This window comes from Bufo gargarizans, chromosome 4 (genome assembly GCF_014858855.1).
Source record: "Bufo gargarizans isolate SCDJY-AF-19 chromosome 4, ASM1485885v1, whole genome shotgun sequence".
In the NCBI taxonomy this organism is placed as follows: domain Eukaryota; kingdom Metazoa; phylum Chordata; class Amphibia; order Anura; family Bufonidae; genus Bufo; species Bufo gargarizans.
In genome coordinates this window covers 458,076,566-458,102,798 of record NC_058083.1, presented here as the reverse complement: position 1 = coordinate 458,102,798, position 26,233 = coordinate 458,076,566, and the positions used below count along the sequence as shown (strand labels likewise).

The 26,233-nt window shown below is 43.4% G+C and overlaps 1 protein-coding gene across 1 annotated transcript in view; it reads left to right on the top strand.

The window, feature by feature from the left end:
- Positions 1–22,797, top strand: part of FERMT1 (FERM domain containing kindlin 1) — a 47,210-nt gene extending 24,413 nt beyond the window's left edge. Inside the window, exons 7-15 of the mRNA XM_044291885.1 lie at positions 2,189–2,296; positions 4,282–4,413; positions 6,491–6,540; positions 7,758–7,882; positions 10,543–10,649; positions 14,585–14,812; positions 16,488–16,612; positions 16,771–16,912; positions 22,167–22,797. Coding sequence (XP_044147820.1) covers positions 2,189–2,296; positions 4,282–4,413; positions 6,491–6,540; positions 7,758–7,882; positions 10,543–10,649; positions 14,585–14,812; positions 16,488–16,612; positions 16,771–16,912; positions 22,167–22,340 — 1,191 coding nt within the window. The 3' untranslated portion in view covers positions 22,341–22,797. The remainder of the gene's footprint in view (positions 1–2,188; positions 2,297–4,281; positions 4,414–6,490; positions 6,541–7,757; positions 7,883–10,542; positions 10,650–14,584; positions 14,813–16,487; positions 16,613–16,770; positions 16,913–22,166) is intronic.
- Positions 22,798–26,233: the final 3,436 nt, after the last annotated feature.

Here is a 26,233-nt window from a genome sequence, read left to right as displayed (position 1 = left end):
CGGGGGAGCCGTTCATTCCCTGCGGCAGCCTCGGTCCCGCTGGAGGAACCAAGGCTGCCATAGCTATGTTCCTATGGAGACCCTTCATAAGAACTTGGTGAAATACTCATTGAGAGAAGCAATCTAACAATTCCATGCTCAAGTTCCCTAGTGGAACTTTTAAAAAGTGTAAAAGAAAGAAAAAAGAAAATAAGATTTTTTAAAATATAAAAAAAATTTGAAATATATAAAAATTCAAATCATCCCCCTTTCCCCAAAATTAGTATAATAATAAGCAATTAAACATCATAAGCATCACTACATGTGAAAACGCCCATAATATTAAAATATAAAAAATATTTATCCCATACGGCGAATGGCATAATGAAAAAAACATAAAAATCTCTGATTCGTCATTTTTTGTCACTTCATCTCCCCCCCGAAAATAGAACAAAAAGTGATCATAAGGTCATACACAATCCAATATCAATCAATCAATAGAAACTACAGATCGTCCCGCAAATAATGAGCCCCCACACTGCTCCGTAGACATAAAAATAAAAAAGTTATAGGGGCTCAGTATGGCAATGCAAAGAAAAAATTGTTTTTTCCAAAGTTATTTTTTCAGTATTAAAACTATATAGACAAACTATATAAATGTGGTATCACTGTAATTGTACTGACCTGGAGAATGAAGGTAACAGGTCAGTTTTACCACATGGGAAACACTGTAAAAACAGAACCCATAAAACTGTGGTGAAGTTGTTTTTTTATTTCACCCCATTAGAATTTTTTTCCAGCTTCCTGCTACATTGTATGCAACAGAAAATGGTGCCATTACAAACTACAACATATGGCTATGTGAATGAAAACAATTTATGGCTCTGGGAAGGCTGGGATTAAAAAAAACAAAAACAAAAAATTGGGAAATAGCCCGGTCCTGAAGTAGTTAAACAAGATTTTAGTTCCTGCAGTAATCTAAATATGCAGTGGTTTATATACAGTATGTACGAAACCCACATTTCCTAATCATCTACCTAAAATATCTCTTCAGTGAAAAAATAAGTAGGTAACATTAACACTTGCATTTCCATGCAGCCCCTTACTCTCTGTGGCCTTAGGAGAGTGCCTAGTTTGCCTTGTTGGTACATATAGTCCTAGTGTTCAAGAACATTTTAAAATTCCAAATTTTAAATGTGGTATAGATTCATTTCCTCGTGTGCATCTTGACATCCTCTTTTACTTGTCCTGACTTTTATAAAGGAGATCACTAAAAAGCTCTAGTCACTCAGCACACACATACTTGAACTCATGGATAGAATAAAACTGCCTTTCCTGCTTCTATATAATTCTGACTGTTCCAGGATGACCAGTAGAGAATCACTTTGTATGCAGAGGACATGAGCTTCTTCAGGATCCTGTACAGTACACACAGGGAGACATTTACTAATGCTGTCTACAATTTCACATAATCTTAGACCTATGCAGTCTGAAAATGCACCAAACACATCAGTGTCTCATGCCGAATGATAAAGTTGATGCATCTGTAGACACTTTTTTGTAAAGTTACACTACCTATTGCTTTGGCTTACTTTGTGCAAAATCTTTGGCTCACAGTAGCCCATTTTCAGCTACACCAAGTGCAAGGCATATACACCAGTTTTTTTTTGCACAGTAGTATAAATAGCAATAATTAAATGGGTTGTGCAAGAATGGGAGGGTTTCTAGCAACCCCCCCCCCCCCCCCATCCCATTCTATTTCTGTGGGACCTGCAAAGGGAATCTTACTTTTTACCTGCGTCTTCTCCCGGCCTGTGATGCTCCTCTGGGCTCCAGCGATGTCAACATCCAGTTTGACGTTGCCGCAGCCAATCACAGGCCGCAGCGGTGTCAAGCTCCCCTTGCGACCTTGCCCGTGATTCGGTTGCCGCGATGTCAAACCGGATGACATTGCTGGAGCCCAGAGCAGCATTACAGAGAAGAAGGAATGGGGAGCCAGCGCCAGGAAGCAGATGAGTAAGCTTCCTTTTGCAGGGAAATACTATAACCTAAGACCACCGAAACTTGAGGGACCACCATATATATGGAATTTACAAAATTGAAAACATTGACCAAAATGTATTTTAAACTACGTATTTTCTTAAAAACATGTCTTCTCTGTTGAAGTTGAACTTTGTGTGAATCTGATATAGTCTTTCCCGTCATTTAGTATGATGCTGTCCGTATAAATCAGCTGTTTGAACAAGCACGATGGGCTATCCTCTTAGGAGAAATTGATTGCACTGAGGAAGAAATGTTAATGTTTGCAGCACTACAGGTAAGTTTCACCTCTTGGGTGTGTAGTGGATTGTGCACCCACACAGCCATCTGTCTGCCAAGGTTCAGACCCAGAAGGCCTACATAAAGCAGGATAGCTACTCTATACAAGCTCCCGACACTCCCTGGTCTCAGGGAAGGGCTGTACTTCTTCTCTCCCCGCAGGCTACATTAGTCTATTGATGCTTTTCTGTCTGGTAACTCCTATTCACTATAGCTGACAGGAGCCACACTTTTATATATTGCTATGTCATGTAGTCTTACTGGGAAAAAGTGGTTGGTAGAAATCATAGAAAATATTACTACTTGAGAAACCAAAAAGCTTATTGAATGTTTACTATAAAATAGGCTAATAGCCCCATAAATGTTCATCTCAGGCAATTAGTGAAACGAAGCTTCTAGAGATGCATGATATGCTGACCAGAGACAAATTATCTATAGCCCCCAGCAAATGCAGAACCGTACTGTCTCCAAGATGAGAGAGACAACACTACGGGGTACAGTGCTTATGCGTCAACACCTACACGGGACGATATAAAAACAGATTGTCGGAAAGAAAGTGTTCCTTTCCGACAATCTGCTGATTGCTAGCGGAGGAGACCGGTGCATTTACGTATAGCGACTTCCACCAGCTCCTCCATCGCTCTTCCCCATACAGACTCATTGTTTCCTGGAAGCAGATCAGGTTTACTCGGCAAGGCATTTACACTGCCAGATCATTGTTAATAAGTGTTACTATAAACGCTTGTTAGAGTTGATCTGTTCATTTCTCAGCCTGTGTATAGGGCCCTTAAGGGCCCTCCAGTCGTCCCTCCCTCATTCAGTTCTACTGATTATTCTGATGAAAGATGCAAATCAGGCGACAAAAGCCCACTTGATCATTTTTTGGCTGATTGGCGGCACGAATGTGAGGTCTGTTTATCGAGAACAAGCGTTCCTATGAACACTTGATGCCAATATTTGGCCTAAAAATTGCTCAGTCTAATAGGACTGTTTCACACTGCCATTATGAGTTCCGGCAGAGAACTCTGGATCCGGCAGTTGCGGATGTTACCAGAATGGCTGCAAGACCCATTGACTATAATGAGGTTCAACTGAGATCCGGCAAATATGCCGTTACCTGGAAAATATGCCAGAATAGTGGGTTTTGTTCAGCCGAATCCTGGCCTATTAGACGCTTAGTAGCCAGAACTCTGCTGGACCTCATCATAGTCAACGAGGTTGACCTCCATTCTGGTAACATCCGACAATGTCAGGTCCAGATAGCTATGGCATGCTGTTCTCTGAAGGAACATCCTTCCGGAACTCATAACAGCAGTATGAAACAGGCCTAACAACACTACAGAGTACGGGTGCTGCTGCCACATGTTCAGGTTTTTAGATACAGTTTTTGAGGCCAAAATCAGGAGAAGATCACCAAAGTAGTATTAAGGACAGGTATTACTTGTCCTTTTTTTTTATCCACTAATGATTTTGGTTTCAAAAACTGAATAAAAAAATGTGAACTTGTTGCAGCACCCTACTGCTCGGTTCAATTCGGTTTAGGTGATAGGATCCCTGTGGACAGAGTTAGCTGCACTAACTAGACTATATAGGAAAACTCTCAACAGTTAAAATATTGTAGGTTTGTGCCCTCTGCCGCCACGTTTCACCAGACCCAAACTGCTCCATCCTAACGATTCATTATGCTATCAGTTCCTGCCTTTCCCGGACCAAACACGCTCGTTGTAAGAGGCGTTAATACGTTTTTGCATTTGCAGGGGGCTTTATATAATGGGCAATTGTTTGTTCATCCTTGGTGAGCACATCATGCATCTCAAGTAGCTTCCTCTCACTAATTGCCAGTGACAGAGATCATGGGGCCTATGTTTAGTAACTACTCAATAAACTTCATGGTTGTTAGAATGGTTCTCTCGGTCAGTGATTATTTATAATGTCCGTGAGCACATCAATCCTAATGTACAACGTCTTCTTTATATTATATAGTATCACATAAGCAAATTATCGTTATCAGTGGAGTCAAATGAGCTGACAACAGATGGAGAAACAGATGAAGTTGAAGCTGCACTTTCTAATTTAGAAGTAGCCCTGGAAGGAGGAAGATCCAACAAAATTTTGGTAGGTGTTGATTGCCATCTATGACACTAAGGCTGAAGGGTCTTTATTGCTATTAGATGAACACACCATTTCCACTTAGCGTTTGGCCACACGTTCACATTTTTTGATGCAGTTTTTGGAGCCAAAACCAGGAGTGGATACAAAATAAGGCTCCATTCAGACGTCCGTATGAATGGTTTGGATCCGTTCCGCAATTATGCGGAACGGGTGCAGACCCATTCATTTTCAATGGGGCTGGAAAAGTTGCAGACATCACACAGTGTGCTGTCCGCATCCGCACTTCTGTTCCGTGGCCCCGAACTTCTGGTCCGCAGCTCCGCCCAAAAATTGAAAATGTCCTATTCTTGTCCGCATTAGCGGACAAGAATAGGCATTTATTTATTATAGTGACGGTCATGTGCACATGGCCGGTGTCAGTGTTTTTCAGATCCGCAAAACACTTACAAACGTGTGAATGGACCCTGGGTGAATGGGGGGTTGATAAAAACCCCATTCTGCCGCACCTGCCTAGGGAAGATGACTTACCTGCTTCCCGACACTGGCTGCTCCCTTCTCCTTCTCCTGGCCTGCAATGCTCTGCTGGGCTCCAGCCATGTCAACATTTGGTTTGACATCGCCGTAGCCAATCACAGGTGTCAAGAACGATAGAATTCGATAAACAGGAGGATGATGGGAATATTAATCAAAACTGGGGCAAGGGAAAAGGTGTCCATGGCAATCAGTATCTGAAATCTGATTAATTACTATGGGCAACTGCTCCAATATTTCTTTGCTCCAGTTTTGAAAAATCTTTTACTTACCCCACTGCTGATGTTCTGAAGATCATTCCTCCTTGAAACAGTTGTAATTTAACAGATATAAGTACAGGCAGATATTGGACATAATACAATTTCCTAATATTTTATACAGTGTATGTCCAAAGTCAGACTCTACAAACATTAAGGGCTCATCCAGACGGCCATATGATTTTTGCAGTCCGTGAAAATGCAGATCAGTTTTTTTTGCAGTCAATTCACCATGGCTGAAAAAAAAATGGATTGCATTATACATTTTTGCGGACATTGACTTCAATAGGGACCTGTCCCGATTTTGGTTTATTTGTTTTGCTGGGCCATGGAACGGAAGAAAAGCTGTCCGCATCGTTTGGGGCACCATAGAAGTGAATGGGTCCGCATCTAATCCGAAAAAATTGCGGATCAGATGTGGAAAGCAACATACAGGCGTCTGAATGAGCCCTTATTGATATTATAACAGTTACATATAATGTAAAGGGGTATTCCTACTATAGACAATTAAGGTAAATCCACAGCATGGGTCATAAACGTCCCACAAGGGCAATTTGTTCAGCTACTTAAAAATTCTCAAGGATCTGAATGGAGTAGTGGTGTACTTACTATGGAGGGAGATGGCAAGACTGCTATGGGGCCCCGGGAGGGAGCACAGCACTGAACTAGGGGGAGTGCAAAGCAAAGAAAGTATTTACAGCTTCCTTGATTAAAATGGTAACGGAATAATTCTTATGAACGGAGCTCCCCCTAGTGGTGGCTGTGGGCGGGCCAGTTTAAAAATATACTATATAAAGGGAAGCAGAAGATTTATCAGACTATTTATCCCAATTGTCTGGTGTAAATAAATTGAGAAATATACTGTTGGAAATACGCGGCATATTTATGAAGCACCTGCTCCACTTTTTCTGACATAGAAGTCAGATGATAAACTGAGTGAGGTAGAAGGCGACTTTTTTATTGCATTTTTTATTTTTTTTGTACAATTAAATATTTCTTAAACTTAAAAAAAGTCATACATTTGTCAGAAATCTTAGAATTTCTATGCTTTGCATTCCTCATTTCCTGGTAGTGTTTGACACATACATACTGGGAAACTGGGTGGGGAAGGGGGACCCATACTAATTTTTGTTATGAGGCCCGATATGTCTCCATTCATTCTCCAACAGTGGGTCCTAGAAAATCATCAGACATTTCTTTGCAAATTATCTAAATATGCTACAATAGTCCATAGATAAGAATTATTATCTTCTTTGCAAAATGTATAACGTCATTTAATTGTGCTTTCGCAGGAGGATATCACAGACATTCCAAAACTTTCAGATAATCTTAAACTTTTCAGGTATGTTTTCACATCATCCTCTTGTCTGCTCTTTTATTTTCACATATATTCTTGCAACCCTCTTTTAAGAACACTCATTACACCAGTCACTTCAGTGCATCTGGCAATTCTCTGCATACTTCATAGCTTCACCTCCAGTTTAATCATTAACTTAAGTAAACATTTGTGTTTTCTTACTAAGTCCCTTCTGCACTGATGTTGTGCAGCCTGGCATGTAATGTTCACTTTCTACCAGCAGATGGCAGATAGAATTACTTTACATACAGACTGTCTAAATGTAGGACAGCTGGAGGGGGCATCAAGCAGGGGACAGAATTTTGTGTTTGGGGGCGGCATCATTTTCTCACTTATCTAATTGGTGAAGTCATGCTTAGTTCTCATCTTTGAAGTTGTAACACTCACAGGTCGTTACGATATGCAGTATTCCTGACTAGCAGAAAGGCAGAAAAGCTGTGCTGTCAGTGAAAGACTCTGGTGTCTGTGTAGATTCTAGTTGCAGTGGCTGTTGGTTTATGGAAGTTTCTGTAAGGTTATGCGGGCTCTAGACGGGCACGCTGCATGCAGCAGATGTGCAGAGTTTTACAGTATTAGCAAAATGGCGTAGATTTTATGAAAACTCATCAGCACACTGCCTGCACTGCAGATAGGGTGAAATCGTCAGCAAAATCTGCCACCAATGCATTTATAGAAGAGTTCACTGCAGGGGCATAGCTATAGTGGAATCAGGGGAAGCGGCTGCTATAAGGACCAAACTCAGAAGGGGCCCACCCGGGAGGACTGAAAGATTTTGTCAGGGCCCCCTCAACAGTATTATACAATGACATTATATACATGACATACAGTATATAGGTGTAGGAAACGGACGGAGTGGCTACTGGGCCTGGTCCGAGAGAGCGATCTTAACTAGCCGCAGGAGTGGGGGTTGCATGGGATGAAGGGGTTATGAAGAAGTTGCTAGGGGAAGCGGGAGTCCATAAAAAAATTTGCTGTGGGGCCCAGTGAGTTCTAGTTAAGCCACTGGTTCACCGGCTCAATAAATAGGACTATAATGATTTTTGATCATAAAATAGGGGATTTTATGAAGGGGTTAAAAGATCTACCACACAGATTTTAAAGTTCAATCAATATAGGTGAGGTCCAGCAATGTAATAGTCTGATAAGAGGGACTATCAGTGTTCCCACAAGTAGTTGATAACGCGCTTCTGTTTGTCTTTCAGACCTAAAAAGCTAACACTTAAAGCTTACAAGCAATATTGGTTTGTTTTTAAAGATACGTCAATATCTTATTTTAAGAATAAAGAGGCAGCTCATGGAGAACCTGCAGAAAAACTAAACCTGAGAGGTAAGAAAATATACTGTACAACCAAAAATGAGCATCTACAATCTCTATATACAGGCCGACAATCATGGCATCTACTGAGAATAAGGGTTAATTTAATACTAGAGTTACCTTATCCTACAGAATGAAATGTTATGATTTGTTGTTGAAGGACTTATTTCCTTATGCAATGTGTATCCCTAATGGTTATGTATGGGCAACCAGTAGTTAACACTGGCAGTCTTAGCCCAGTTTCCAGGGTCAAAGGCTGTTCCCACCACCCCCTGGTTAGTGAGTGTTGAGTCGTCAAAGCTCGAGGCAACACGTGCATGTGTGAGCTCCTGAAAAGTAGGCCTGACGAGAAGCCTGGTCCAGGAAATCTTCATTCCTGAGACTGAAAAGACTACTCCTGAGCGAAACCATAGATGGTTGAGAACCACATTACAAGGCCATGCTGAATTCAAAACATTATGGCAATAAGACTTCTGCTTGTGGAAAGAGTATATTGCTTCGGCGCCCACCACACATTCAGAAAGGCTGGCTAAAGCCTATACAAGTGCAAGTGGGGGAAGCCTACTCTGTACCATACCTCACAACTAAGCCTTTTGCAGATGTACATACTACTTGCTTCCATTATCTATCCAGTAAAGAAGTACTTTATTTACTGTAACTAATGGGCCGCCTGGTCCCTGACCTTCTGCTGGCCCTGCACCTGCCCTGCCAACCATCCACCATCAAGAGCACTCCAAAAGGCCCAAGGTGTGCCCCGAGGGAAGAAAGGGTATGCCCTCTTTCACTGCACAGCCCCCGAGAGCATTGGAGTGAGGACAGCCACCATGAACCAACATCACTCCTATCAGTGCCGCAACTATCACTCCCATCCTCCTGGCTCTACTCTGTCTGAGGTTGCTGGATAGAAACGCCTGTTCCAGATAAGTTACCCGTGTAAGGCCTCAAGCACATCACCGTGTCTGTACTGAGCTCCACATACCACAGATCCACAAAATATGGATACCTTCTGTGTGCAATGCGCATTTTTCTCTCCCCCTCTGCTAGAAATGCCTATTCTTTTCTGCAATCCGGACAAGAATACTATGCGTTCTATCATTAGCGGGAGAAACATACAGATGCGGACAGCCCAAAGATAACATCCGTGCGCTTTCCTTTTTTTTCTTTTTGTGTATGCATGCGGATTGGACATGGACACAAAATACGCTCCGACATTGGATGATCATATCTAGGGATGAGCGAATCGACTTTGGATGAAACATCCGAAGTCGATTCGCATAAAACTTTGTTCCAATACTGTACGGAGCAGGAGCTCCATACAGTATTAGAATGTATTGGCTCCGATGAGTCGAAGTTATTGCTTCGCGAAGTCTCGTGAGAATTCGCGCGATAACTTCATAAATTAATTTGTACTGTAAAAAAACATTTCCCGAACTCGAGTTCGGTTCCAAGGTACCACCTCGGTATTGGAACGAAGTTTTAGGTGAATCGACTTCAGATGTTTCATCCGAAGTCGATTCGCTCATCCCTAATCATATCTCATTGGGGTAGATACTGTATATCAGTGTCACTTGTCTTGTAAGGTGCTTTACGAAGAAACACAAAGCCTGATGTGCTGTGTCTACAAGAATACAGAAGAGGAGTCCCTAATACAAACAGCACATCCCGGCTTTACACGACTCCCACAAGGACAGGACATTCCTTCATCCATCTTCCTGGGACTCAGTGATGATTACAGTCCTGTAACCTTCTGACCGGGAGATGTTTGTACTAATCAGTTAGTTGGATAACCACTTGTTGAGCAAAAATATCACAGCACTCTCCCAGCAAGCAGTGTTAGGGTGCTTTCCCATCAGCAATCCACGGGAGAGGTCACTATCCCAAGAACGAGGGGCCTCCTCTCTGAATGGAGAGGTAGTATGTATTGTGGTCCACTGCTCCATCCACTCCTGGGACTGATAGAGCACAGTCTACCTCAGCCCCATAGTGAATGGTTGTACTTGTGCACTACCGCTGCATTCATAAGGGGACTGAGGAACCCCTTGTTCTTGGGATTGCAGGGGCGCAAGTATTTGGGCTGAAATAGAAAAAAAAACTGTTCTGCCATGATTTTTGTGGGTTTTGTTTTTACAGCATTCACTGTGCACTAAATATAGTAGGACAGCTACAATGTTTTACTAAAAAATAAAAACTTTTGAAAATAAATTTGTTTCATCGCCATATTCTATTACCCATAAATTTTTAATTTATCTACAGAGCTGTTTGAGGGCATGCTTTTTAGGGGGGGGAGCTGTAGTTTTTGGGGGTATATACATCTTTTTATTCACTGGTGACCAAATTGGCCATTTTTCCCCCCATTACCTTGCCGCACATGCTAAATATTTTTTTATTTTAATAGTTTGGGGAAAAAATATTTTAACAGTTTGGAAATTTTCGGTTGCAGTGATACCAATTATGTTTATTTTGTGTAAACTGTGTAAAGTAGAACTGGCTTAGTTGCCCAATCAGATTGCACCTTTCAGTTTTCAGAGCTCCTTTGGAAGATGAAAGGCGGAATCTGAAGCCAGTTCTACTTTACACCAGTTTTCAGAAATCCCCCCCCCCCCCATAATGTTTATAAAACAGATCCTGCAATCCTGTGGACTGAAGTTTTTGATAATTCTCTGTGCGCGCAGGTTGTGAAGTTGTACCAGATGTCAATGTATCACAGAGAAGATTTGGGATAAAGCTATTAATACCAGTCGCAGAAGGAATGAATGAAATCCTTCTAAGATGTGATAACGTGAGTATAAAAATCACATACAGGTCATATTACTGCGTTATTGTCATGTTTACTCCTAGATTAACCATCGAAAGGGGGATTTTTTTTTCACAAGTCCTTCCGTATATTAGACTTCTCTGTCATCAGGGCCGCCATCAAAATTATTTTTTTTATATATTTTTTTTCCCCCCTCCCATTTGTCAGTGACTTGAGTTGAACTTTATTGCATCGCTAGAGGGGGGCAATTGATTATTCCTTGCTAGTGATGTCCGGTTCATGAACGAATCATTCATTTGAATCGATTCAGTTCACTGAACCGGAGGAGTCGATTCACCTGACTGAGCCGATCCGTGTGAAGCCGCTCAGTCTGACCCAGCACACAATAGCAGAGCCGCTGGCAGCAGGGAGGGGAGGGAGGAGTGTAATCTGATCCTAGAGTGGAAGCTGCTGCTGCCAGCCCCTCCCTTCCCCGCCCACCAACCAATCAGAGCTGAGGCAATGCAAGCACTAGCAGCTCTGAGTCACTGACACAAGTACAGGGAGTCTGAGAATCGAATGAGTCACAGGTTAAAATATTTTTAAAATCCGACTGCAAGCAGCGTTTTGGTGTCCGCCTCCAGAGTGGAATGGAGGCGGAACGGAGCCAAACGGATGCATCCTGAACGGATCCTTATCCATTCTGAATGCATTGGGGCAAAACTGATCTGTTTGGGGCCGCTTGTGAGATCCCTGAAACAGATCTCACAGGCGGACCCAGAAACGGCAGTGTGAAAGTAGCCTATGCCGTATACTGAGCTGAGCGATTTCAAAGGCTCCAAATTATTTAGTTTCATATTGATCCTTATGTTGTCTACTTGGCTAGGCAGCGCTATGTTGTGTGGTCTTTGCTCGGGGGTAAAATGCAAAGCTGTTTTCTGGATTATCCCACAGGGCCAGGATCCTCCATCATTTATTGTTATTAACCCCTCCCTTGCCAGCCCACCCAGCTCTATTTAGCTTTGTGTTCTGCTTTGAAAAAAAATGTTTAGGCCATGAAGGGGTTAATTAAGTGTTGGAGGGGGTGGGGTGTCTTATTGTGCATATTGTGTTTGGGATCCATTTAACAAGTTTGACCAGTTGGGTTTGAGAGTGGTTGAGTGTCATCCACAGATCCCCCATAAGTGTCATCCACAGATCCCCCATAACAGTGTGTCAATCACAGATCCCCCATAACAGTGTTCGTCATCCACAGATCCCCCATAACAGTGTGCCATCCACAGATCCCCCATAACAGTGTGCCATCCACAGATCCCCCATAACAGTGTGTCATCCACAGATCTCCCATAACAGTGTGTCATCCACAGATCTCCCATAACAGTGTGTCATCCACAGATCCCCAATAACAGTGTGTCATCCACAGTTCCCCCATAACAGTGTTGGTCATCCACAGATCCCCCATAACAGTGTTCATCATCCACAGATCCCCATAACAGTGTGTCATCCACAGATCCCCCATAACAGTGTGTCATCCACAGATCTCCCATAACAGTGTTCGTCATCCACAGATCCCCCATAACAGTGTGTCATCCACAGATCCCCCATAACAGTGTTCGTCATCCACAGATCCCCCATAACAGTGTTCGTCATCCACAGATCCCCATAACAGTGTTCGTCATCCACAGATTCCTCATAACAGTGTGTCATCCACAGATCCACATAACAGTGTGTCATCCACAGATCCCCCATAACAGTGTGTCATCCACAGTACCCCATAACAGTGTGTCATCCACAGATCCCCCATAACAGTGTGTCATCCACAGATCCCCTATAACAGTGTCATCCACAGATCCCCATAACAGTGTTCGTTATCCACAGATTCCCCCCATAACAGTGTGTCATCCACAGATCCCTCATAACAGTGTCATCCACAGATTCCCCCATAACAGTGTGTCATCCACAGATTCCCCCATAACAGTGTGTCAACCACAGATTCCCCCCATAACAGTGTGTCATCCACAGATTCCCTCATAACAGTAAGTCCTCCACAGATTCCCCCCATAACAGTAAGTCCTCCACAGATTCCCCCCATAACAGTAGGTCATCCACAGATTCCCCCCATAACAGTAAGTCATCCACCGATCCCCCCATAACACTGTAACAGTAAACCTTGTGCTTTTAAGGTGTATTTTCTTAAATGTGCCAGGGGAAGATTGCTAGGGCAGATTAGAATAGGTAGTGTAGTTAGTGTTAGTGTGGGGTCCTGCTTAAAAGAGTCTACCTTGTCGTGGTAGCAGGCGTCATATTATTTGGTCAAAAATTAATTCCTTACTGAAATCGCTGATTATCACTTTTTACTGTCTTTGTAGTTGTAAAAAAATAATGAAATTGGGGGTAGGTCCTTGGGGGTGGAGGGGAGGGGGAGTCAGGACGAATTCTGAAGGGTAGGAGGGGGGGCCCAGGCCTTGAGCTGTGTAAGGGGCCCCAAAATTTCTGATGGCAGCCCTGTCTGTCATTGCTGATGGATAGTCAATGAGAGGGGCGGGCTTAACTATTGAAATTACCAGAAACTCCGCCCCTTCCCACACAGCACTGGTCATGTATGGACACAACAAACTGAAGCCGGAAGTGGAGCTGCCGGGACCACAGACCAGGACTGATATCTGGAGATCAGGCAGTATATTAATAAGTGGTATCCACTTTTTTTTCCATCTGGAAACCCCTTTAATGCCCTCTGAGCTGGCGCCGCAAGGAAACTTATCACTTTACTGTCAGGTTTCCTGAGAGATCATACCTGATTTCTGGGTATCCCAGCAGACAGGGCGTGTTGTCATCAGTGGCTTACCTTGAATGGAGGCAGACCACACGACTGCTACAGGGTGAAAACACCCCTAGGGGGAGCTCAGTGCAAACAGATTACTGCAGCTTCCATGCATACATTCTTATGCACTGAGCTCCCCCTAGTGGTGGCCGCAGGTAGCCAGCTTTGTAATAGATGGGAAGCAGGAGATTTATCAATGTATTTATGCCAGTTGGTTGGTGTGAACACATTGAGAAATATAGTGTTCAGAATGAGTGCTATATTTATGAAGCATGTGTTCTACTTTACTGACATAGCAGTCAGAAAAAGTGGATGAGGCCGAGGGTGACATTCTTATTACAATATTTTTATTAACATTTTTGTTGGCTTAATAAAAAATAAAAAAACGTAATTTCATCTGGAATCTGGGTATTGTGCTTTGCATTCTGCATTGCCTGGGAGTGATAGATGCATGAATACCGGGAAACTGGGTGGGGCAGGGGGCCTACCCTAGGTACTGCTGTGGGGCCATATGAGATCTGTCTACGTCCCTGGTTGGGATCATGCTAATTTCAAGAGATTCTTCTAAGGGCTCATGCACACGACCGTATGCCCTCCGAGACATACAGTCAGTGAGCGGGCCATATGTCCCGGAGCGGCATACATCGTGCTCACGGGAGCGCACAGCATCATAGGTTACAATGATGCTGTGCGCATCGGGCCACCGGCGGGACTATTGTCCTGCACTCATATGATCATATGAGTGCAGGACAATAGTCCCGCAGGCGGCCCGATGTGCACAGTATCATAGTAACCTATGATGCTGTGTGCTCCCGTGATCATGATGTATGCTGCTCCGGGACATATGGCCCGCTCACTGACCGTATGTCTCGGAGGGCATACGGTCGTGTGCATGAGCCCTAACTAGTAGGGATAGTGAAAAGCAGAATTATTCAAAAATAAAAATGCAACTGATAAGCAATAAAAGGCATTGTAGTACATGCCCCAAATAAGAATCTGCAGCCCATAGTTTCTTATGGTGGAGTGCTGTTATTTAGTTTTGTTATTTATTCATTTATGTTGACTGATGGTTTGTCAGACTCTGAATTCCTCATGAGTAATGAACGCATGAACATTCGGCAATAGTTTAATCTACTTTTTCCTACTTTTGGATTACTAGGAATCCCAATATTCCAAATGGATGGCTGCTTGTATACTGGCATCAAAAGGAAAGACGATGGCCGACAGCTCATATCGATCAGAAGTACAAAACATCCTCCAGTTTCTGAGGCTAAAGAACACAAACACTACGAACACAAGTCAAATAAATACCAACATCGAAAACGTGGACATCAAGCCAGACTGCTTTGTGTCGCCTAAGTATGCAAAGAAGTACAAAACAAAGCAGGTACCTGATGATCAGCCATTGGTGACAAGTATATGTGCGGTAGATTGATGTAGTACCTGGGATTGTTGAAGAGTTCAGTGAAGGCAATGTTCTGTGAGCTAAATACATCAGCAGCAGTTTAAGTGTACTTCCAGTTATCAACACCTTCACATAAATCAATAGTACATGTGCAGATGTGAGACTTTGTAATATATCTTTTTAGAGAAAATGCCTCTTTCTTCGCTTACCAAGCTCCCCCCCCCTCCCCCCCCCCCCCCCCCCACACACACACACACACTGTAGCTGAAATCTTTAGACGGGAAGAAAGAAGCAGTTGCAGAGTGCAAGTAATGCCCTTTAGGCCTCATGCACACGACCGTTGTTCGGGTCCGCATCCGAGCCGCAGTTTTTGCGGCTCGGGTGCAGACCCATTCACTTCAATTGGGCCGCAAAAGATGCGGACAGCACTCTGTGTGCTGTCCGCATCCGTTGCTCCGTTCCATGGCCCCGCAAAAAAAAATATAACATGTCCTATTCTTGCCCATTTTGCGGACAAGAATAGGCATTTCTACAATGGGCCGCCCGTTCCGCAAATTGCGGAAAGCACACAGATAGCTTCCGTTTTTTGCGGATCCGCGGTTTGCGGACCGCAAAAAACGGCACGGTCGTGTGCATGAGGCCTTATGCTGCTGCTGATTCTAAGGCTGCTGTGCAGAGAGATAGGTGAGAAAGACCATAGCAGCTCGTCTCCTTCTCCACAGACTTCTATGGGCAGCAACTGTAGCCTGATCCCTCAATATATGGACTCCTGTGTACAGATTTTAGCTGTGGATTGACAGTAAGTTATCTGTTCAGAAGGCAGGAGTAGATTAGAAGCCTGATAAGTGGAGAGACATTTTTTTTTAAATAAGATATATTACAAAGTTTAGTATATTTGCTTGTTTTTTTATTTATTTATGGAACGTTGTTTATAATCGGAGGGGCACTTTAAGGCTTTAATTTGACAAAGAAAGATCATCTGCTGACACAGGAACTATAGGCTTGTGTTATTGTCACCACCAGACATCTAAGAAGCTCTGACAGACGTTCTTCAGAACCTCCTGCTTGAGGTTCTTTTGTTTTGCTTTCGTTTTGTCATCTCGTTAGCCTCTCTCAGCTGTCATGTATTTGCACTGATTGCAACCCTTTAAATCCCTTCCCATACTGCATCACTTTGCGGTTTATACAACTTCCTGGAGTGTGTACATGCTGGATGCTACAACTGATCCGTCTACAGATAAGTCTATGCATTGATTTGTGTTTTCCTGTTTGCTTGATCCTAGGTGACCCTGACTCCCTCCGTATTAAGTGTAGGGAGCCGGTGGTCGTGTCCCCTCACTATTATAGGGTGTTCAGGTGTCATACAGTCGAGGCACGAGGGCATGCAATTTTCTATCATAGAGATCTTTGCATGGGCTGAGAAGACAGGGAGAGTTTCAGGGCTTAAATAGGGGTCACCCTTTTGTTCTTTAGTTTTGGATCAAGCCAGTCGGATCCTTATTTGTAACTTCTTGTTTTCTGTTACACCATCCGTGACAGTTATACTGTAGGTCTGAAGTCGCTGTGTAGCGTTTGCTTGTTACTTTCCATTCTGATACCACATCAAGATAAAATTAACCCTTTTTTTATTTTTATTATTATTATTATTTTTTCACAGTTAGCTTCCCGCATTTTGGAAGCACAGCAGAATATATCACAAATGCCACTTGTGGAAGCCAAAATGAGGTTTATTCAAGCATGGCAGTCACTTCCTGAGTTTGGCATAGCCTACTATATTGTCAGGTAAATATATGTTGCTTCAGACATCTTCCAAGTTAGAGCAATAGTGACACAATCATTAAAGAGGTTTTCCGCTTTTTTGTTTGTTTGTTTTTTTCCCCCCAACTCTTACTCATATCATTGTAACAATAAACTGTATTTTTTATTTTTATTTTTTCCAGATTTAAAGATGCCAAGAAAGAGGAATTGCTTGGAGTTTCTTACAATAGACTGATCAGGATAGACATCGCCACTGGAGACCCTGTTGCAACTTGGAGATTTTCAAATATGAAACAATGGAATGTCAACTGGGAAATACAACAGGTACAAAAATATCTTTTCTTCCAGAATCACCTATTGTTTTATAGAATGAGAGCAACTTTTTCTTCCATTTTAGTTGCCTTGACTACAGTTTCTGCTGATTGTTAGAACAAAAATGTCATTTCAACCGGTTCAAAACCAAGCCAATCTCTTCAAGAACACACTGTTTTTGTTTTAGTACATGCAACTTCTACAGCCATAGCTTTTGCATTTTTTAAAATATTTTTTAGTTTTTTTTAATGGTGATTCGTGGGGCTTTATTTTTATGCCATATATTTTTATTTAATTTTTTTTAACCCTGGGAAAATGTAAAAAAAAATAAAAAATTGCATGTCTTTCAAATTTTTTCCTTTAGTAATAGCACAAAGTGCAACTAAAATATAGCCTTCAATTGTGTTTTTTTTTTCTTACATTTGTTTTAATATATTCAGTTTATGTTCACTGGGGTGAAGCTAGGAGCTGCATTGGGGGCTAGTGGGGGAGTACATATTTTATTTTTCCCTTTTTTAATTTAGTTTTATCTTTATTTCTATTTTATTTTATACTTTGTGCCCCCCATCTCCAATAAGATCATAGATTTTGTGGGGTATTTTAGGATTCCATTTTTTAAATGTATTTTTTTGCTGATTTCTCATGTAACTGGTGTTATCGCCAGGACCACAGCAGGAAGTAGCATAGCTGTTTCCTGATCTGTATACACATCGCTGACTGAACGCTGTGTATACAGCAATGGGGAAGGCAGCAAAGCCAAAACCATCTCTGACAACCGTCTCCCTGTTCCATGATCTGTGCGGTTGCCATCTCTGCAAGGATGTGCCAGCTCAGTAGTTCCGCTCATTAGAGCTATATATATTATGTCTCTGTAATAAATCACCAGTAAATGGACATGATGTTATTTCATGTACCAGTTTTCCACTTTATAATTAGTGTTGAGCACAAATATTCGAATAGCAAATTTTTATCGCAAATATCGCCACTTCGAGAATTTGCGAATATTTAGAATATAGTGCTATATATTAGTTATATCGAATATTCGACATTGAGAAGGAAGCAATGTCAAGTTCACAACAATAAGTAATCTGTAGTCAGACCTGCTAAAATATGAAGTTGCACGTAGTGTGAAAAAATATTATAATCACTGCCGATTAGCGCAATCGCGAATATATTGGAGAACTTGACTCTATCTGTATATAAAGCTATTCTAATGTTCTGCCGTGCCAACCATTTTCTTCAGTCTCAGGAAACTTCTACCAGCTTGAAAAATTTTGCCAAAGTGACCCACGCCTGTATTTCGTGTTACGAATTCGCATTCCGCGATTTTTACATTGCCAATTGTTCGCAATTCAATAAAATAATCTCAAATTCGCAAAATTCGCGAATATATGACGAATATTCTACAAAATATTTGTGAAATATTGCGAATTCGAATATAGCCTCTGCCGCTCATCACTATTTATAATATACTGGTGTGTTTAATGTCATGGGGTGTAAAAGCATTTTTTCCATTGTCTACCCCTACAAACATTAAAGGGGTAGTGCAACTTTTTGTTTTTTGTTTTATCTTGATCGGTTTTTTATTTGGGAAGTCCTGAAAAGTGAAGCATACCTAATTCATGGTGCTGGCCTCCGTTCTCACTCTCCGCGGCCTCAGGATGTAAAGTTCCGCAGACAATCGCCTGCTCTCAGGGGCGTAGCTATAGGGGGTGCAGAGGTAGCAGTCGCTACCAGGCCCAGGAGCCTGAGGGGCCCAAAGACACTTGTGCCGCATAAGACACTGGCATTATAGAAAGTGCATGCTGGTCAATTTACACCTCTGGCTGGAGGGAAGGGGTTAGGTTAAGAATTTGGCGTGAGGAGGTGCCCTTTCAATGTTTCCCTCAGGCAGCAGGAAGGCTACGTGCTCCCCTGCCCCTTGCCAACAAGCACCGAGGGAAGGGGGCCCAAGCTGAACTCTTCCACCAGGGCCCATGAGCTTTTAGCTACGCCCCTGCCTGCTCTCCTTGTGTCATGTCAAATGGTCATGTGATGCAAGGGTAGTAGGTCACCGCTGTGGCCAGCGATTGGCTGCAGTGGCCTTAAAATGGAACTTTACATCCTGGGAGCGCAGCAGACCAGCCAAGGATGAGGAGGGAAGGAGCAGGGAGCCAGCACCAGGAAGCAGGTAAGTATGCTTGTCTTTGCAGGTCTGCCCTAGATGAAGATTAGGAGTTTATAGCAAACTGAGTTCTATGTATTTGCACAGTGAAGCCCATTTGTCCCCTAGTGGTACAGGGCTCCAGATGGCGACCAAAATGGTCGCCAATGCAACTTAGAATTGCAAAATGGTGACAAGACTTAGTAGTCTTGTCGCCATATGTGCCTAAGACCCTCCTCTGCTCTGCCTCTTTAAGAAAAAAAGGCTTTCATCCAGCAGACACACGCTGCAGACGTCTGCTGGGTGAAGACCCGCCCCTCACACTACCCGCCACAGAGGGTGGGCGTGGCTTGGGTTCCCGCATCTTGTTTTTTTAAGTATGTTTTCGTTTTCAACACTTCGAGAGCAAAGCCTCTGACCACCACATGCTTTTTCAGTCGTGGCCATCTTGCTACTCCAGGTCGAGTAAACATTGCGCTTCACACATCCAATCTCCATTGCCAGCCCGGAATAGCAACAAACCTCATCCTCCAATCAGGTGTCCAGTCACATGCAGGCGAAAGACTTTGGATTCTGCTCACTGATTGGCTAATCTGGCACTCCTGCATTGCGATAGGCTGTCGCCAATGGGTGGGCGTGGCTTAGGATGGCTGGCATTTTGATGGACAGCGATGATAGGCTGGTCATAGTTTAGTGGCACATTTTCTGCCGCCCTGCGACTAGTGGGGGTTGTACAGTCAGTCAGATTTCACATGTGATTAGCTAGGCTCGCGCCGGGCTCTGTGGTACTTGTAGTACCACGGGTTCTGGGTATATTTGCCACGGGTGCTGGGGAGACACACAAATCTTCACTTCATTCTCTTTTATAGGTCATTTCAGAGAGAGGCGGAATCTAGGTCAGTGCCAGCAAGTAAAAAAATCTCCTTTAGGGCTGGTTCACATTGTGCAGTTTTTCAGTTTCAATCTGCAGACCCTCTTGTGTTTTAGTCACTATAAACCGTGGCCATGTTACATGCCATCTCCCATTGAAAACCGTGGGAGGCAGATGAACTGCTGCTGCTTGGTGCAGAATCTGTGAACAGGGCCTGAGAATGCTTTCACATGTGGGTTTTTAGTGGATTTTTTTTTTCCGTATAGGAGGAGGACACACTGGCCCAGATTTTCTAATTTTGTCTGCGCCAAAGATCTGTCTAAAAAGTGGCGCATCTAGGTCTTCTACACCTAGGGGAAGCGCGGAAATGGATGGAGCCTTAGATGCACCACTTAGTGCCAACATTGTGCCACAGTCCTGGCATAAAATTCTGACTCAAAATAAGCCAATCAATAGCTGGTACGGAGTCAGAGTAATGGTCCGTTCACACGTCCGTAGTTCTGGGTCTGCATCTGTTCCTGCAATTCTGCACAACGGGCGGACCCGTTCATTTCAATGGGGCTGCAAAAGATGCGCTGTGTACTGTCCGCATCTGTTGCTCCATTCGGCGACCCTGAAAGGTACAGTCGCAGACAAGAATAGGCATTTCTATCATAGGGCTGGCCATATGCGCTCCGCAAAATGCGGAACGCACACAGCCAGTATCCGTGTTTTGCGGATCCACAATACACTTACGGACATGTGCCTGCACTAGATTTATCCTCCAGCCTGACCCCCGTGATAGATCTGGTGCAGGTCTGGGCCGGCGGTCTAAATTCACACCATCTACAGGATTAGTAAATCTGGGCCAGTGTGTAAAAAATAATAAAATAAAAAAACAGATGCCAAAAAGCGCTTATTCTTAAATCTCTGCATAACCTGTCAGTACAGGAGACCCGGGCTTTATGGAGCGGGCAGGGGCAGCGATGTGCTTCCGCCAGGCCTGATCCGACACTAGCACCTGTTCCTGTAATAAGCGCAACAGTCTTCCTGCAGGACATTGCAAAAATACATTTTACGGATTTTAGGAAAGTTTACTTAACCTTTAATAAATCTCATCCACTCTCTGCAGACGCTTTCCACAGGAAAATCTACATCATGTCAATTTATTTTGCAAATGTCACCTTTTGTAAGGGCTCATGCACACATCTGTTGGATTTTTTGCGGTCCGCAAATTGGTGATCCACAAAACATGGATAGCGGCCATGTGCGTTCTGCGTTTTACTGAACGTCCGGCCCATCATAGAACAGTCCTACCCTTGTCGGTAGTGCGGACAAGAATAGGACATGTTCTATATTTTTGGGGGGCCGTGGAACAGATATACAGATGCAGAGAGCACACGGATTACCAATGCGAATCTGGCTAGTCTGACAGGTCATGGAAATGAGTGTACAACCCCTTTAACTGTGTGGGCTGTAGCTTAGAAACCCCCATGTTCCTGAGCATCCCAGCTATATTATATGTATTTTAAATTTGGCAACTAAAAATTTCATTTAGCTCCTACATTTTTCAGGTTAGGAGCCAATGACTCTTTGATATTTTTTTTAGTCTGGAGCCCTGTGGTGGATGCACAAAAAACACTGAGGGGATAAAAAAAATGTTTCCTATGAAAATGTATTTAGAAATAAATCAGTGCAACTCTTAAAAGGAATATGTCATCAGAAAATAACCATTTGTTGAAATCATGTTTTTATGTTAAACACATTTTTCAAGATTTTTTATTTTATTTTGTCACTACTTAATAATGTCACTGTCTATATAAAAAATAAAATAAAAAATAAAATCCTGCAGTTTTCAAAATGGCCACTAGGACTAAAATATGTTAAGACTTTGAGAGCAGCTACATGGGCCATAGACACAATGGACAGGAGCTGACCCCATTGATATGTGAGAGTTTTCTAGGCATGCTCTGTGACCTGTGCAGAAGATAAGCTGATATCACCTATTGTGAATGGTGGATTCTGTGTTATCTATATAGAGGTGTTACTTGTCATTGGCATTCTGCCTGCGGTGGTGATAATAATAACTACTGAAAAGTTACCTGTACAGAACCGGAAGGCTCAACATATTATTAGACGTAGTGGCCTAGTTGCTTTAGAGGAGACCTTCTCACAAAAATTATGAAAAACCTACAATGTATTTTCCATGTATTAGAATGACCCAACCCAAAATGGCCTATTAGTTATAATACGTGACTTTGTATGTCTTTTAGGTTGCTATGGAGTTTGACCCCAACATTGCTGTGGCATTTACATGTCAGAGCGCAAGCGGCAAAGTAATCCATGAATACATTGGAGGCTACATCTTTCTTTCTACTCGTTCAAAAGACCAGAATGAAACTTTGGATGAAGACCTTTTCCACAAACTGACTGGAGGCCAAGAATGATTACTAAACCTCTTTACGAGCGTCTGTGTCTGTGCGAGTGTGTACGAGTGCGATTGTATGATTGTTTGCTGGGTTTCCACAGTCTGGTTATTTTATGCAGGTTTTTTTTTAAGCTAAAACCAGGAACAGATCATAAATGGAGGACACTCCTGGCCTTGGCTACAAAGACTGGAAACCCAGCCTTGTAATGTGACGCTAGAAAGAACAATAATTTTACGCATTTCAAACTTGCTGTGTAAAAGACTATTATGATGCTTTTCATGGAGTTACGAGACACATCACAGGCTCATGGTATACCGGTAATATGGCTTCTGCTGGTCCAACTATGACCTTAAAAAATAACACTACATTGGTATTAGTCTGTTGTACATAGGAACTGCAATGGCCATCAAATTCCTCCTTGTGTTTCTTGACATTTGCCCTGATGTTACTTTTCAATAAACACTTATTTTCTAAATCTGGTGTAATACTTTACCTGTGATGCAAAAAAGTAAAAAAATACATTAAAAATCCTTGAATACAAACCCAAACTTCACCAGTAGAGGAAATCTGTAAGGCACCAAGGAGTCTGTCACCACAATTTGCCCTTATAGACCACTTACAGAGCACTGTAGCATAACTATAGATCAGTCAAATGGTACCTTTGTCTTTTTGTTTGGATGTTCACCAGGGGCAAAAACTGAGTTTTATTCATATGTAAATGAGGGCTCGCAAGTGCCCAGGGGCGGCGTTCGGGCTGTAAGTGCCCAGGGGCGGCATTCGTGCTGTAAGTGCCCAGGCCGCTCTTCTTTCTTCTCACATAACCCCTCCCGCGCCTGTTGCTTCGCCCGCCCTGTAAGCCTCTTACGTCATCCAGTGTACTGGCCAATATCCCGCCCGCGCATCTTTTGCGGACCCATTGAAATGAATAGTTATGTATACGGACCGTATACGGAATCAAAATACGGCCCGTATACGGAACGCAAAAAACGTTTGTGTGCATGAGCCCAAAGCCATACGGTCATGTGAAAGAGAACGAACGTGTGATGCCCGTTGGCGTATTGCGGATCCGCAATACACGGGCACCGTTCCGTGGCCATTACGCATCACAGATGTGGACCCATTCATTTCAATAGGTCCGCAAATCCGGAGGTGAGGAACGGAACACTACAGAAGCACTACGGAGTGCTTTCTGGGGTTCCGTTTCGTGCTTCCGCATCGCAAAAAGATAGAACTTGCTCTATCTTTTTGCGGAACAGAAGGATCGCGGACCCATTCAAACGAATGGGTCTGTGATCCCCATTTGCCTGCCCCACGTTTGGTACCTGTGCATTGCGGACCGCAATTTGTGGTCCACAGCATGGGCACGGGCTTCACACGCCCTAATACAGATTACATTGTCCACATGTAAAAGAGAATTGCTGCAGAGGATGCGGTGACCTGAGACATATCACATCCATCCAAACATAGATAACAAATGTACAGTTTATGAAACGGGGGCCGCTGGGTGCACTTTTAACATTCTGCCCACATTTTTTCCTCAAATATAAAGATTACACACAGCGATTCGCTCACAGCGCAGATAAGCGCAATTCCACTGATACATCGGCTGAATGAGACAAGATTGGACCTTATCTACACCGGCATCCGATCATATTGCCTTGTGCAGAACGGTACGATAAGGACGCGGCGCGCTGTGATTATTAACTGTGAACCAGCTGTGATGATCAGCCTTGTTACACTTTATATAACTGGGTTTAAGTATATTAATAGTAGTATTAATTAATTCATTTATTTACAAGTGTTTAGGACCTGATCGCTCTATATTGTGTCACCTTTCCTGACATGTCTGCTTTACTGACTACTTGCATCCTCCACGCAATAACTATGCTGGAGCATCTTTTCATAGGTCTGCTGTTCCTCTGTTATACCTGTTAAGCGTTTAAGGGCTTGTTCACACGACCGTGCCGTGTTTTGCGGTCCACAAATTGCGGATCAGCAAAACACGGATGTCGCCCGTGTGCCTTCCGCAATTTGCGGAACAGAACAGGAGGTCCATTACAGAAATGCCTTTTCTTGTCCGCAAAACGGACAAGAATAGGACATGCCTCATAATTTTTGCCGGGCCACGGAGCTGAGCAACGGATACGGACAGCACACGGAGTGCTGTCCACATCTTTTGCGGCCCCACTGAAGTGAATGGGTCCGCACACGAGCCGCAAAAAATGCAGCTCAGATGCGGACCAAACCGAACGAGCCCTTAAGAATGAATGAATGAATTGTCAACTGGGTGCTCCCACACAGTCTGGCACTGGCAGCAATACCTGGACAGAGTCAGACCGTGCAGGGGTACACCCCAACCGGTAACAATGTATTTATAAGCTTCTAGTAGGAATAATAGAGCATTGGCACAACAAAGAGTGATAAGAATAGATGGTCCAGATTTGGCGTTTATGTAGAATACAATTATACTTATTATAACAGACATGTCAGGAGAGGTGACGGGTCCTCTTTTAAGGGTTTTCCCACTTTTCCCATATTGATGACCTATCCTCAGGATAGGTCATCAATATCAGATCAGCGGGGTCTAACTCCCAGCACCCTCACCGACCCGTTGTTTGAAGAGAATACAGCGCTCATGCGTTCTCTTCACTGTTTGCCTGCTCGCTGTCGATATTGCAGAGGCGAACAGTGTAATTAAAGGGGCTGTCCGCTTTTTTTATATTGATGACCTATCGTTCTCTTCACGGTTTGCCTGCTCGCCATCGACATTGCAGCAGCAAGCAGTGTAATTACAGCTGCTCCATCATATTCACTTTAATGGGACGGAGTCTAACTACAACTGCTCAGTCCCATTCAAGTAATTACACTGCTTGCCGCTGCAGTGTTGGCGGCGAGCAGCTTTGTTCCTGGACTGATTTCCCCTTCCGCAGCTCATGAGGAAACTGCTGTCACTGTACAGACAGTCCCTGATGCTGAGGACTGTGTGACTCCCTCTGCTGCAGGGGGGGCTCTGCTTTCAGTCTGCACATATTCACTCCCTAAGGCCCCTTTCACATGAGCGAGTTTTCCGTGCGGGTGCAATGCGTGACGTGAACGCATAGCACTCGCACTGAGTCCTGACCCATTCACTTCAATAGGTCTGTGTACATCAGTTCTGCATTGCAGAAAAAACGCAGCATATTCTATATTCTGCGTTTTTCCCGCAGCCCTGGCCCCATAGAAGTGAATGGGGCTTCAGTGAAAAACGCATTACATCCGGAAGCAAGTGCGGGTGCGATGCGTTTTTCACTGATGGTTGCTAGGAGATGATGTTTGTAAACCTTCAGTTTTTTATCACGCGTGTGAAAAACCCATCAAAACTCATTGCACCCGCGGTGAAAAAACTGAACAACTGAACGCAATCGCAGATAAAACTGACTGAACTTTCTTGCAAAATGGTGCGAGTTTCTCTGAACGCATCCGTTACGCTCGTGTGAAAGAGGCCTAAGTGATTCTCCCCCATACAAACTTGTGCAGGATTGACTAGAGAACTGGACGCCATGATGAGCCCCTGACCCTTCATAAATTAACTGTTGGACTGCAAGGGGCCCACAAACTATTCTTGCTCAAGGGCCCTTTATTGTCTTAAGTCCACCCCTGCAGTCCAAGCTGCGGTTTTGTGTCCGGTCTGCGAAACTGAACAAACCAGGTCCGGCATGAAAATCAATGTCAGGCCTCCTGCACACGACCGTATGGCTTTTTCAGTGTTTTGCGGTTCGTTTTTCACAGAACCGCTGTTCTGTTTTTTGTTTCCGTTGTGTCTCCGTTTCCGTTCCGTTTTTCCGTATGGCACACACAGTATACAGTAATTACATAGAAAAAATTGGGCTGGGCATAATATTTTCAATAGATAGTTCCGCCAAAACAGAACG